Below are 12901 nucleotides of genomic sequence, written 5' to 3'. Positions count from 1 at the left end.
AGTCCCAGCTACTAGGGAGGCGGAGGCAAGAGGATCACTTGAGCCCAGGAGTTTGAGGTTGCAGTGAGCTATCATGGCACCACTATACTCCAGCCCAGGCAACCCTATCTCAAAAAAAAAATTTTTTTTTGACAGAGTATGCCTGGTCAGCATAAGACATTAGTGGGGAGGGAGCTACCAGTTATTTTCTAGCCGACTGTTCTGTCAGGGTTGGGAGAGGACTCATCTCAGGGCCTGGCTGAGATGTCAGCCAGCTGGGCTGGTGTACTTCCGGGTCATCCGCTCCATTCCTGTCAGGGAAGCACACTATCCCCCTTTGGCAGGAGAGGAAATGGCCCCAGGCCATGCTGCCAGTGAGTGGTGGGCCCAGGGCTGCCCTGCGTGGCCTGGCGCGGAGAGCAGCCTCTTCCCTGCGCAGCTGAGCTGCTCCAGTCCTGCCCTCTGCCCTCGAGTTCACCGCAGACGGCCCTGAGGGGTGAGCAGGTGTACAGGGGGACACAGGCGTTCATGCCTACTCGTTTAGCTCGCCCTGGGTGGTGGCCTGGTGCCAGGTGTTCCTTTGAGCAGCCACGGCAGTAGCACCGGCTGGGGGTGCGAGGGCTCAGAGCAGGAGGGAGGACTCTGCCCTGAGGAATGGCGGAATCAGACAGCGCACACAGTCCCAACGGCCCCTTCGGGGGAAAGGGCGAGCCCGGTGCATCAGCGTAAGCGCTTCTCAGGAACACAGTCAGCCTCTGAATTGACTCAGGCCTTTCCCCTCCTGTCTGTCGCACTGCCAGGACCCTAGGACGCTGGTGTCCTGCATAGATTTCAGGTACATCACCGACGTCCTGACTGAGGAGGATGCCTACGGTGAGTTGTGCTGAAGCGACGGGACCGGGCGCTTCCTGGTCTGTTCTGCTGTGCGCACAGTGATGGTGTGCTTTGTTGTCTAAGAGGTGATGCTTTTTATCTTTTCCAGAAATACTGCAGAAAGCTCAAGTTGGTAAAAAGGAAAGAGGTAGGTTGTGAGAAAATGTTCTTCCTTGTTTTGCTAACATCCATGTTTGAGTGCCCCTGTCCTTCAGGGTGTCCTCCCCAATGCCCTGTGCCGGGCAGCCGGGCCCTCAGACGGACATTCGGGTTGTGGGACGAAGCATCCTGGGTGTGGCCTCTGACTGCACAGTTTGCTTCAGCCACTGCTACAGGAAGTTTGGCTTGAGCGTTACACTGTAGGATCCAGGAGGGCCCTAGGGGAGTGGGACAGCCAAGGGGGTGTCCTAGTCACCCGGGTTTGACAACCTCAGAATTTTCACGGCTGAGTGTGGCCTGGGGCTGGGCTGGTGGCTGGGTGCATGGGAAGGGTCAGGAGAACGGCTGGGTTCTCCACGGCAGCGGCCTAGCTGCAGAGAGTTCTAATCCCGAAGGTCCCTGGACAGTGCATTTGCCGATGAGTGTCGTGTTTTCACAGAGGAGCACATGCTGACACGTGGCTACCCTGCCTACACGACGTCGTGTGCCTGGCTGGGGTACTCAGATGACACGCTGAAGCAGGTGGGCATTTGGACGTGGTTTTGTGGACAGGCTGAATGCAGAGAAGATGGTTTTCCCTTCTGTACTCGCACTGCTACTCTCCTCTTGGCACTTCGCTGATGACACCAGATACGTGTGGTGTTTTCCCACACAGCTAATTCTCCCATGTTCTGCGGACACCACCTGCGTGTCCTGTGTTGCTCCATTCTGACGCTGTCTGCATGGAGCCAGCATGAGACCCCGCAGGTTGGGGGCTCAGTCCCCCAGGACCGCCCCCTGTCAGGCTCCAATGGCAAGGCTGTGGCCTGTGCTGCCGACCAAGCGGCTGTAGACGGGAGGTTCCCACACCCCCTCCTTGGAGTTCAGTCATTTGCTAGAGCAGCTCACAGATCTCAGGGAAGCACTTTACATGTGTTTACCCGTTTGTTATAAGGGATACAACTTAGGAACAGCCGAATGGCAGAGATGTAGGGCTGTGTATGGGGAGGGGTGTGGAGCTTTCATGTCCCCTCTAGGTATACTGCCTTCCCAGGACCCTCCACGAGTCCACCAGCCTTGGGTTGAAGCCTTGGGTTGTTATGGGTGCTTCATGACGTAGGCACAACTGCCTAAATCACAGCCACTGGTGGTCAGCTCAACCTTCACCTGTCTCCCCTCCCCACCTGAGGTCTGGGGATGGGGCCAAGATTTCCAACCTGCAGTCATGGCTTGGTCTTGTGATCAGCCCCCATCTCAAAGCTACCGAGGGGCCTTCAGGAGGGCCATCTTGTTCTCGTACAGAAGAGACTCGTCACTCAGGAGATGCCAAAGGTTTTAGGAGCTGTGTGCCGGGAAACCGGAACAGGGGCAGAGACCAAATATATATTTCTTCTTATATCACACAGGCTTCAATGTTTTCTTGTTAGCCTTTCTAAATCAGTCTGGATCCAAGGCCTCATTCTGAAAGGGCTTCTATACAAGCAAAAGCAAAGCCTTTGTTCGCCTTGTAGACATGGGAACTCTGTGACTTAGTCCCAGCTTGGGCTCTGGAAGGTGACAGTCTAAGATTTGACTCCCAGGCAGGGCCAGCTGCGTAACATTGTGCAAGTCACTTAACCGTGCCAAGCCTCAGTTTCCTCACTGTGAAATGGGGAAGTAATTCCTATTTCCTGGGGTAGTTTTGACGATTCAGATAAACACTATAAGTTACGTGATGCTCAGAGCACCATGGCGGGCATGGGGCACACAGTCGGCACACGGTTGATCTCCTCATGCTGTACTCACCTGGAGCTCAGAAAGCAGAAGAGGGAGAGAGAGAGGAAAATGGAGATGGGAGAAGGAGAGAGAGGGGAGGGGATAGAAAGGCTGGCTTCTGCTTGTTACTCTTACGTCCATTAGTTCTATGGGCACCACAGAATATTCTAGCTTTATAAAGAGGGATATTAATGCTACATTCCCCTTCCAGGAATGTTGTGACAATTAAAGAAGTGGTTCCTATAGAGATAAGGAAAGAAAGTCACCCTACAAGTAGAAACAGTTATGGTCTATTGCCAAGCTCTTTGTGCCCTTAATTTCAACAACATGTAGTTGTTGCTCTGGTTTATGCTCCGACCATAATGGTTGTGAAACTCTGATCAGAAGTGGCTGACGTCACGGTCAGACCATCGGGAGCTGTCCTGTGTGTGACGTTGGGTGTGCTCCTCTCTTTGCAGCTCTGCAAGGAGGCGCTGAGGGATGGCTGGACCAGGTAAGTCACCCGTGTGATAGTGGCCTTGGCTTTCCCTGTTAGCAGCACGAGAGACTCAGTGGACAGGAGGCAGGGGGCAAAACAGATTAAAGAGCTCCCTGCAAGTGGCCAGAGGTTGTGTCACAGAGGCTCCAGCTGCATGGACCCTGCTGCTTCTTAGATGTGCGACCAAGTCACTCTCCCTCCCCAGCCTCAGGCCCCTGCACCGTGGGAAAAAGACCATTCCTGTGGCCTTCCTCTCATGCAACCTCTCTGTAAAGGGCCCTGCAAATGTAGTCACCCCAACCAGGCTGTGGGGGGTGGCTCACCCTTATCAGCCCCAGTCTCCTCTTCAATTCTGACTGCAGCTTTTTTGTACTTCCTTCCTTTTCATGGCACAGCAAAAACTCAGTTAATTGCATTACAGATCTCACTACTCTCTCCAGTTCCTGCACGTCGGCAGGTGGTGGAGAGTCACTGCCCCGACACTGAGGAAAGAGAGAAGGTTCACAGGTTTACTTTCAAGTGACTTGTCCCAAGATTGAGAAAAAGAGCAAAAGGTCACTAGGAAACAGGGTCTGTGAATTAGAGACGGCCACCTGTGCAGAAAATCCAGGTGTCCGCCAAGGCAGGGACAGAGCTAAGCCACCGAAACAAACGCGTTTCACAGGTTTAAGGTGAAGGTCGGTGCCGATGTGCAGGACGACGTGCGGAGATGCCGACTCATCAGAGACATGATTGGACCAGACAAAACTTTGGTAAATATCCTCCCACACCTGAGAAATATTCCAGAAGCCTCTGAACAGGCCCAAAATACAACTCCTTTTAAGCACAGGTTAAAGAACATTGGGACTTTTAAAACTTAGAGGAAGTACAGCTCTATACTCTTACAGTAGGCAAACTCTTAAAAAACCAAAAACAAGGCCGGGCGCGGTAGCTCACGCCTGTAATCCTAGCTCTCTGGGAGGCCGAGACGGGCGGATTGCTCAAGGTCAGGAGTTCGAAACCAGCCTGAGCAAGAGCGAGACCTCGTCTCTACCATAAATAGAAAGAAATTAATTGGCCAACTAATATATATAGAAAAAATTAGCCGGGCATGGTGGCGCATGCCTGTAGTCCCAGCTACTCGGGAGGCTGAGGCAGGAGGATTGCTTGAGCCCAGGAGTTTGAGGTTGCTGTGAGCTAGGCTGACGCCATGGCACTCACTCTAGCCTGGGCAACAAAGTAAGACTCTGTCTCAAAAAAAAAAAACACCAAAAACTGGGCCAGGTGCAGTGGCTCACACCTGTAATCCTAGCACTCTGGGAGGCCCAGGCGGGAGGATTGCTCAAGGTCAGGAGTTCAAAACCAGCCTGAGAAAGAGTGAGACCCTGTCTCTACTAAAAATAGAAAGAAATTAATTGGCCAACTAAAAAATATATATATATATAAAAAAATTAGCTGGGCATGAGTGGTGCGTGCCTGTAGTTCCAGCTACTCAGGAGGCTGAGGCAGGAGGATCACTTGAGCCCAGGAGTTTGAGGTTACTGTGAACTAGGTTGATGCCATAGCACTCTAGCCTGGGCAACAGGGTGAGACTCTGTCTCAAAAAAGCAAACAAACAAAAAAACTGAGAGGACTAATAGTTTTAAAATTTTTTAATTCCACATAAGTAGTTAAATAAGACTAGGGTTAGGGATCAGTCCTTGCTAACTTGGATGCACCCAAGCCTCCCATTGGGGCCCCGTTATGTCAATCATTTCATCTTCCCTCCTAGCTCAGGTGGGCGGGTGTCAGGGAACCACTGTTGAAGATACGTGGGACTCTGGCTGAGAGAGACGTGAGGATCAGTCTTTCCTGACTTGGTATTTTTACAAAACAGTTCTTATTATGTGTAAAATATTTTCATAAAAGAAAGTCACAAGATATTTTTATGAAGTTTTAGAGGCATGTTTTCATAAAATAGAAGTTTGGGGTCCTTGACCTAGGATCAGAAGTTCCATTATTTATACATGAATTAGTGCTGCTTTTGTTTTATGAAGTCATCCTGATCCAAATAATTTATGATAAAAACGTCTCCTGAATATATTGTCCTCTGGTTCTCATAGCTTCATGTGAGGGAGCTCTTACCACCTAGCACATTCTATGGAGATTTCCAAGTCTGTGTCTGTCTTATCCAAGTGTGATAAGGTCGGGGGTGGAGGGGCCATCTCTTAAGCCAGCACAGCCAGCACCTGGCTTCCAGGAGGGGTAGCAGCACCCAGAGAGCCAGGGCCTGCGACAAGAGAGGACTAGACTCAGACTCCCTGTTGACTTGTTCTTGAGCAAGTTACTTAACTTCTCTGCATGTCAGTTTTCTCATTTGTAAAATGGGTTAATATGAGCTGCCTCATGGAGTAATAAATATCAAATGGGGCAAAATTCATAAGGTACCCAGCAGAGCAGGTGCTTTGTTAATGGTTGAGTTTAGGTAACTTATTATGCCAGACACATAGTGACCAATAGTCAATAAATGAATATTGAACAAACTTAGGGTTGACTGTGCCTAATGATTCAGCATGTGATACAGAACAGTTCCTACACACAGAACCAACACTGCAAAACACATGTGTTTGGGTGACATCTAAAGGCAGATGGGGCCAGAGCCCCAGGGCCAGCGAGCACTTCTTGGATGCCCAGGGCACTTCTGCACATCCCAGCAGCTGTGCAAACAATTCGCATCTCCTCCAAAAGATGGTATCCATAGCGGAAGTCTCAGGCTGCTCTTTGTCTGCTTTTGTTCACACTGCCTGTAGGCCTCAGCAGAGGAAATGTTAGGGGAGCCTTACTCAGCAGTGGGTGGCACTGAGCGACAGCACCTTCTCCCTGGGAGCCGCACACCTCACCATGAAGGGTCTGTCCTTGCAGATGATGGATGCCAACCAACGCTGGGATGTGCCCGAGGCAGTGGAGTGGATGTCCAAGCTGGCCGAGTTCAAGCCCCTCTGGATTGAGGAGCCAACCTCCCCCGATGACATTCTGGGGCATGCTGCCATCTCCAAGGTAGAAAAACGGCTGCCTTTTTTTTGTTTAGTTTTCCAGAGTGTTGGTGACAGATCCTAAAATGTCTTCGCTTGTTCCCTTTTACATTTCCTGATGAAGTAGCTGAAATAATTGTAATGTGTGGGTGGCTCATACCTGTAATCTTAGCACTCTGGGAGGCCGAGGCAGGAGAATTGCCTGAGCTCAGGAGTTTGAGACCAACCTGAGCAAGAGCAAGACTCTGTCTCTACCAAAAATAGAAAAAAAATTAGCCAGGCTTGGTGATGTGTGCCTGTAGTCCCAGCTACTGGGGGGCTGAGGCGGGAGGATCGCTTGACCCCAGGAGTTTGAGGTTGCTGTGAGCTACAATGATGCCACTGCATCACTACCCTGGGCGACAAAGCAAGACTCTGTCTAAAAAAAAAAAATTGCAATGTGTGACAAGTGTGGGAATTACAGACCTGGTGTTCTTTTATCTGCTTCAGCTTATACATAGCCCTTATTTCTTTTCATTTTAGAGAAAGTAAGTTGCCAAAAGTTGAAAGGCTACCAGCAATTTGAAGGTTAATAGACACAGTTCCCATACTTTATATATAATAAATATAGAAATCATGTAACTGATACATGATTAAAATACTGCATTTACCCAGAATGAAACGAGTGATTTCTCTGGATGACTCAGAAGAAAAAGTTTGCTTAACTAATTAATGTCAAGGCCAGGCCTCTCCAGGACAGGCAGCCTGTGTGTTTCCCAAGAGCCCTAGAGACAGAGCCACTGTAATCAGGGCTGTCTCTCTTCCTTTGGTTTAAAAAGAACCTGATATGTCAGAACATCTGAGAAACATTCAGCATCTCAGAGGCAGACTCCCATTACTCCGGTTTACAGCACTGATCCACAAGGCCAGAATGCCAGGTGGTTAATTTATAAAAACAACTATCACTTCTAAATTTTTTATCCTCTGACCAGAGCAAGCTCCATGCGAAGCCAGAGGCTGCTGGACGAGTGAGAAATCAGGGCAGGGAATGGTTATGGGATTTGAATATGCAACAGCATCAGACTGTGATGGCCCAAAACATCCAAAATTTGTACCTAGTCAGTGCCAGAAACCTATAAGTTTCAAAATGGTGGAATGAATAAGTCAAATGGCCCTTCCTCCACCCCCTTCTCTTCTCCCTTTCTCTTCTCTTTTGAGATGAAGCACTAAGGGTACTTTCAGGAAGCATAAAATATGAGTGAGAGAAGGTACCTTGGAGACCATCTGCTCAAACTGAGACCTGCAGATGAGGAGGTCGAGGCTCTGGGTGGCACGTGTGTGACTTGCCCGAAAAGATGCTGAGTAACTGCAGAGTCCCAGTCCCAGTTGAGACTGGAGGGGGGTGGCTAGACCAGGTGGTAGTGAGTGAGAGGTGGCTTTCAGGTCCAGGTGAGAGGACAGAGAGCAGCAGAGCTGTATCCAGGTGGAGAGTCCAGCACCTCGCCAGGTGAGGCGCTCTCCAGGTGGGCCGTGGCGTTAGCCGGACCTGCAGAGTAGGATCTGAAGCCACCCACTGAGCTGGAAGGGAGAGGGTTTTAGAATTGACAAAGATAGGAAAGGGTTCTAGAGTAGCCACTGAAGGTTTATCAGGGAGACGAGGGAATGAAGGGGAGTGGTGGCCCACAGGAAGGAGGCCTGGGCAGAGGAGAGCCACTCACCTTGGGAGGGACCCAGACGGAGCACAGGCCAGGACACTGCAGAGCCGCAGAGCCATGCCCAGGAGGGGGCTGGTGGCGGCGTCTGAGCAGCACTTGACTTTTCCCGTGGAGACACACGGCCCTCCCACGTTCACACACGTCTCCCTTGACGTCCTTCTGCCAGTCTTGAAACTTCACATGGCTCAACAGCAGGGATGTTTCCTTCTTCAGCTATAAATATTTTTGAACGTTAGGAGTTGTAGTTCAAAACTTAGGAAGATAACGCCAGGCTGCCTTCTATTTTGCAGGCATTGGTCCCGTTAGGAATTGGCGTTGCCACAGGAGAGCAGGTGAGTGATGTCTCCTCGGGGTCAGTACACGCTGACCACAGACTGAGGACACAGTCGTACATTAGGCGCCACCACCTAACTTGGGAAGTTTTTGTCATCTTAGAAAATGGGTCATTTTACAGCACTTCACTAGAGTCTGGAGTCAGATATAGTCAGAAGTTTGTGGCTTCTTTTCCAGTTCATATGGCTAAGGTCATGTGTCTTTTTCAAAGCATCTAATCAAAACTGACAAGGCAGCAGTTTGAAGTTGCTATCATGAGGGCAGAAGATGGTTGTAAGAAAGCCAGCTTTCAGATTGAATAAACATGATTGTGTTCACTCTTTGTGCTTATCAGCTAAGCGCAAGAGCTGCCAAAGCCAGCTGCATGCAGTCAGCCCACGAGTGGAGCAGTGCGAGGGACAGATTCTGTTTTCCCCCCAAAAGGAGCAGCACTGCGGTGCCATGGTTCTGTTTTGTCATCCGACAGCCACCTGCTTATTGTTGTCACCGTATTTCATCCGGATGCTCCGCTTCATCTCCCTCTTGCCTATGGATGTGACAGTTATTCCTTAGTAAATGGCCAGCTGGTGTGACTTTTTGACTCACACTATGGCATTAGATTTATAGAAAAGCGAGCACGAGGTCCCTGCCCGCACCAGCAGGGCTCACCTCACACCCAGTGAGAACAAAGAAGAGACACAGTCTGGGCTTCCCGAAGACCACTGATGAGTAATCAGTGGCGTGGAACTGCCACATTGCCAGGTTGAGAAAGCCTGAAGGCCAAGGCTGACGATTCTGTCTGTGTTATTTTTAATTCTATTTCTAGTGCCACAATAGAGTGATATTTAAGCAACTCCTACAGGCGAACGCCCTGCAGTTCCTCCAGATTGACAGCTGCAGACTGGGAAGTGTCAATGAAAACCTCTCAGTATTACTGATGGCCAAAAAGTTTGAAAGTAAGAGCACCTCAGAGGCTGCAGACCTGACCTCCCTTCCTCTGCCCATCAGACGGGCTCCTGTGGCTCCCTCCCTCCATGGTCTTGGGATTCACACGAGTCTGCAGTTTGCCATTTTGATTTTTTTCTCCCATTTAGCCTTAATCAGGGAATATTTGATGATTTTTCACCCTAAAGATTAACAAATGATTTAATCACCTATGGCAACAAGAAAAATGAGGTCCTTTCACCCCTTCCTGTCTTGGCCCTACTCTTGGCATTGAACAGAAACGCCTTCCTTTTAGTTCCCGTTTGCCCCCACGCTGGTGGAGTTGGCCTCTGTGAACTGGTCCAGCACTTGATCATATTTGACTACATATCCGTCTCTGCAAGCCTTGAAAACAGGTCAGTAATGTGGCATCAGCACTTTCTGCTACCATAGGGTCCCTCAGTCTAGGCCAGATCTTTCAGAATTCTGCTTTCGTGACCAGAAACACTAAGGACTCTATCTACTGGCATGTCCTATAACACAGAGGTGACGTTGGTTTTGTTTCCACTTCTCCACACGGGGCAGTGACAACAGAGACACACCAGCAAATAGTCACTTTTCCTTCTAGAAGGGTAGGTTCCTGGTGGCTGGCTGTTTTGTAAGCACATCGGAGGCGAGGTTTGCAACCAGGCTCTCCCTCCACCAGCTCCTTTTTCATCGTGTCTGTTGTCACCTTCTCTCCAGTCTCTTCTTCCTGACACTGGCGTAGTCCTTGGTCTGGCCGCATCTTTTAGTTTGATCTTCTCAGCATGGCCCAGGGGGGTTTTATATGAGGACAGTCTCCTTCTGTTCATCTGCACACACATGGCTTTGCTATTGTGCTGTTCCTGTCTCCTGGGACTAAATGTATTGCAGAAAGATCACAGAAGTGTGCAGAGAAGGCAGGAAACATGAGTGGGAAAGGGAAACAGCAAATTCGAGACTGTACCCATCAGGTACACCAGGGGTTTCATTGTAACGGTTTCTTTCTTCAGCTGGGTATGAGTAAACAGGTGCTGCCTCTTAATATGCCTGAACTATTTTTTTTTTTGAGACAGAGTCTTGCTTTGTTGCCCAGGCTAGAATGAGTGCCGTGGCGTCAGCCTAGCTCACAGCAACCTCAAACTCCTGGGCTCATGCAATCCTCCTGCCTCAGTGTCCCGAGTAGCTGGGACTACAGGCATGTGCCACCATGCCCGGCTAATTTTTTTCTGTATATATTAGTTGGCCAATTAATTTCTTTCTATTTATAGTAGAGATGGGGTCTCGCTCTTGCTCAGGCTGGTTTTGAACTCCCAACCTCGAGCGATCCACCCGCCTCGGCCTCCCAGAGTGCTAGGATTACAGGCGTGAGCCACCGCGCCCGGCCATGCCTGAACTATTTTATACGGTAAAAACAAAGATTAGATTGGAAAGAAACCTGGGCCCGCCCAGTCCTGAAGCTGCCACTGGTTACATGATCTGACGGTTCATCTGGAAAAGGTTGGGACTAGATTATCTTTTTCCCTTCCAGTTAATCTGATTCTATAATGAAGACAGTTACCACTCCTAGGTTATCCTGCTTTTACCCCAGTCTCATTTCAGTTCCTGCCTTCAGGACTAAAGGGTGTTTCCGCCAACCTTGAAATGTCCTGCCATTCCTAAGGGATGAGACAGAGGGTCACCACTGTGCCTCAGTGCACCATGACACCCAGAGCAGGTGCTGGTGCCTGACGCAGGCTTCGCTGCCCAGGAGTGCCCCTTTGCAAGGAGCACCACCAGATCCCGACCTCACGTGCCGTCACAGCTCAGCTCTCTGCTTCGCCCTTCTCTGCACAGAACGCAGTTCCCTGTTCATCTTTCAAGGCCCAGCTGTCCTCTCCCACGTGGCTGGGTCTTCATCCCTACCTGTTCTTTGATAGATTACAGAGCACACATCACAGTCGATGCCTTAGTGCCTGTGTCCACTGAAACTAGGAGGGCCTCTCCTGCCATTCCTTCCTGTGCCCGCGTGCCGAACACACAGGCTGAGGCTGCCTGTCTCAGCTGGTCGTTAACAGGCCACTTGGCCCAGGCCTCAAAACTAGAAAGTGGCTGACACAGAAGTTGAACATAGAGTGATCTAATTCTAAAATTTGCACTATTTATCTAAATCATTTGCATAGCTGGAAGGAATCTCGTCTGATGGTTTTAACCTATTTAACTTTTGGCCAAAGGCCCCCAAATAATCCCAGATTATTTGTGGAGTCTGAATTGATGCTTTTAAAGGCCGTCACAAAACCTTCAAAGTTAAAAGGGACTTCATGGTTCATCTAATGCGAGCCCCCACCACGCCGCAGTATGTCACAGATGAAGAGCACCTGCGGCAGAGGGGCAGGGCTCTGCTTAGAAACACACGCGGTGGCACAGCCAGCTTGACGACTCGTGGTACTCCCCTTCTGCCTTAACGGCACCACAGGAATGGCCTGAATTCAGGCATTATCGCCCTAATCTGATTCTTTCCTCCTAGGATGTGTGAGTATGTCGACCACCTGCATGAACATTTCAAGTACCCTGTGAGGATCCGGCAGGCTTCCTACATGCCTCCAATGGTGAGACTGGCTGGGGGCCCCGCAGGGGGGACACTGCCAGCCGCTACTGTGCCCTTTCTCGTGAACCCGAGCACGGAGCACAGAGCTTTGTTCGACTCCTTAAGAGTTTATTTTTCTGTATCTAGAAACAAATGGCTCTTTTCTTAGTCAAAATTCTAAGGCCTAAAGGTCAGGGCTTGGAGGTTACATTGCCTCTAACAAGGCTTCTCTAACACAAGCCTTTCCCCACGAGCTGAGACCATAATGCATGCACCCCTTGTGCAAAAAAAAACACAAAAAAACCCCAAACCCTGGCACTATCTGGTAAGTCAGTGAACTACAAGGTTTTACTACAATCATATTATTGCGGCCACTACCCTGATCATATTCAAGAGATCAGAACTCATTTTCACCAACAAAGTTTGCCCTATTATCAAAGGAAGTTTGATGAGTTTAGATAACTAATCCTGGCAAAAGTATGCCTCCTCTGCCCCATTTCAAACAATCAGGAAACTTTTAAAATATTAATCCAGGTGCCTCTGGCTTAGATTTAAAAGCATCTCTTGGAGCAGAAATACATAAATACAGTTTTGTTCTAGGTGGTTATTAGCACTAACTTTTTGTCTTTGATAGGATGCTGGCTATTCAACAGAAATGAAGGAGGAGTCTGTAAAGAAACACCAGTATCCAGATGGTGAAGTTTGGAAGAAACTACTTGCTGCTCAGAAAAATTAAAGTGAAAAGGCTTGGCTAGGGGAGGGGGGCATGGGCAATATAAGTAACCTTAACACTTGTACCCCCATAATACGCTAAAATAAAAAATTTTAAAAAAGGCTTGGCTATATTTTTTTTCTATTTTTGTAAAACTATCCTGCCAATCAAGTTCAGCTGAAAGCCATATTAACCTCAGGACTCAGGTCAGTAATCATTATTACTTGATTCTTTTAGCAAATCAATACGTCTTCTCCTATTTAATCCTTAAACTTAGATTTAACTACCCCTATGTCCAGGAAAACGTTCTTACAAAATTACTGTCCAAGTGCTGGCACCCAGACATTAAACTATACTTTGAAAATAAGCAACATGTTGCATAATTTGTTGGAACAATTCCTTATTCTATTTAATACTTGTCATAAATTAGCAGAATAAAAATAGTTCTGCAGCACCATG

The 12901-nt window shown here is 48.9% G+C and overlaps 1 protein-coding gene and 1 long non-coding RNA gene across 3 annotated transcripts in view; both read left to right on the top strand.

Annotated features, from left to right (window-relative positions):
- ENOSF1 (enolase superfamily member 1) overlaps positions 1 to 12565 on the top strand; it is a 30089-nt gene extending 17524 nt beyond the window's left edge. Inside the window, exons 6-16 of one of the 2 annotated variants that reach the window (XM_012746239.3) lie at positions 780 to 852; positions 962 to 1000; positions 1451 to 1533; positions 3204 to 3238; positions 3888 to 3975; positions 6104 to 6238; positions 8198 to 8239; positions 9046 to 9175; positions 9460 to 9559; positions 11671 to 11752; positions 12365 to 12565. In XM_012746239.3, the coding sequence (XP_012601693.1) occupies positions 780 to 852; positions 962 to 1000; positions 1451 to 1533; positions 3204 to 3238; positions 3888 to 3975; positions 6104 to 6238; positions 8198 to 8239; positions 9046 to 9175; positions 9460 to 9559; positions 11671 to 11752; positions 12365 to 12466 (909 nt within the window). In that variant the 3' untranslated portion in view covers positions 12467 to 12565. The remainder of the gene's footprint in view (positions 1 to 779; positions 853 to 961; positions 1001 to 1450; positions 1534 to 3203; positions 3239 to 3887; positions 3976 to 6103; positions 6239 to 8197; positions 8240 to 9045; positions 9176 to 9459; positions 9560 to 11670; positions 11753 to 12364) is intronic. The other variant, XM_075993613.1, reaches the window with a different exon arrangement.
- The window catches only part of LOC142861627 (uncharacterized), a 355037-nt gene that overhangs the window by 276283 nt on the left and 65853 nt on the right, over positions 1 to 12901 (top strand). The window lies entirely within an intron of this gene.

This window comes from Microcebus murinus, chromosome 17, assembly GCF_040939455.1.
Source record: "Microcebus murinus isolate Inina chromosome 17, M.murinus_Inina_mat1.0, whole genome shotgun sequence".
Taxonomy (NCBI): domain Eukaryota; kingdom Metazoa; phylum Chordata; class Mammalia; order Primates; family Cheirogaleidae; genus Microcebus; species Microcebus murinus.
This window is presented reverse-complemented; position numbering and strand designations above follow the sequence as displayed.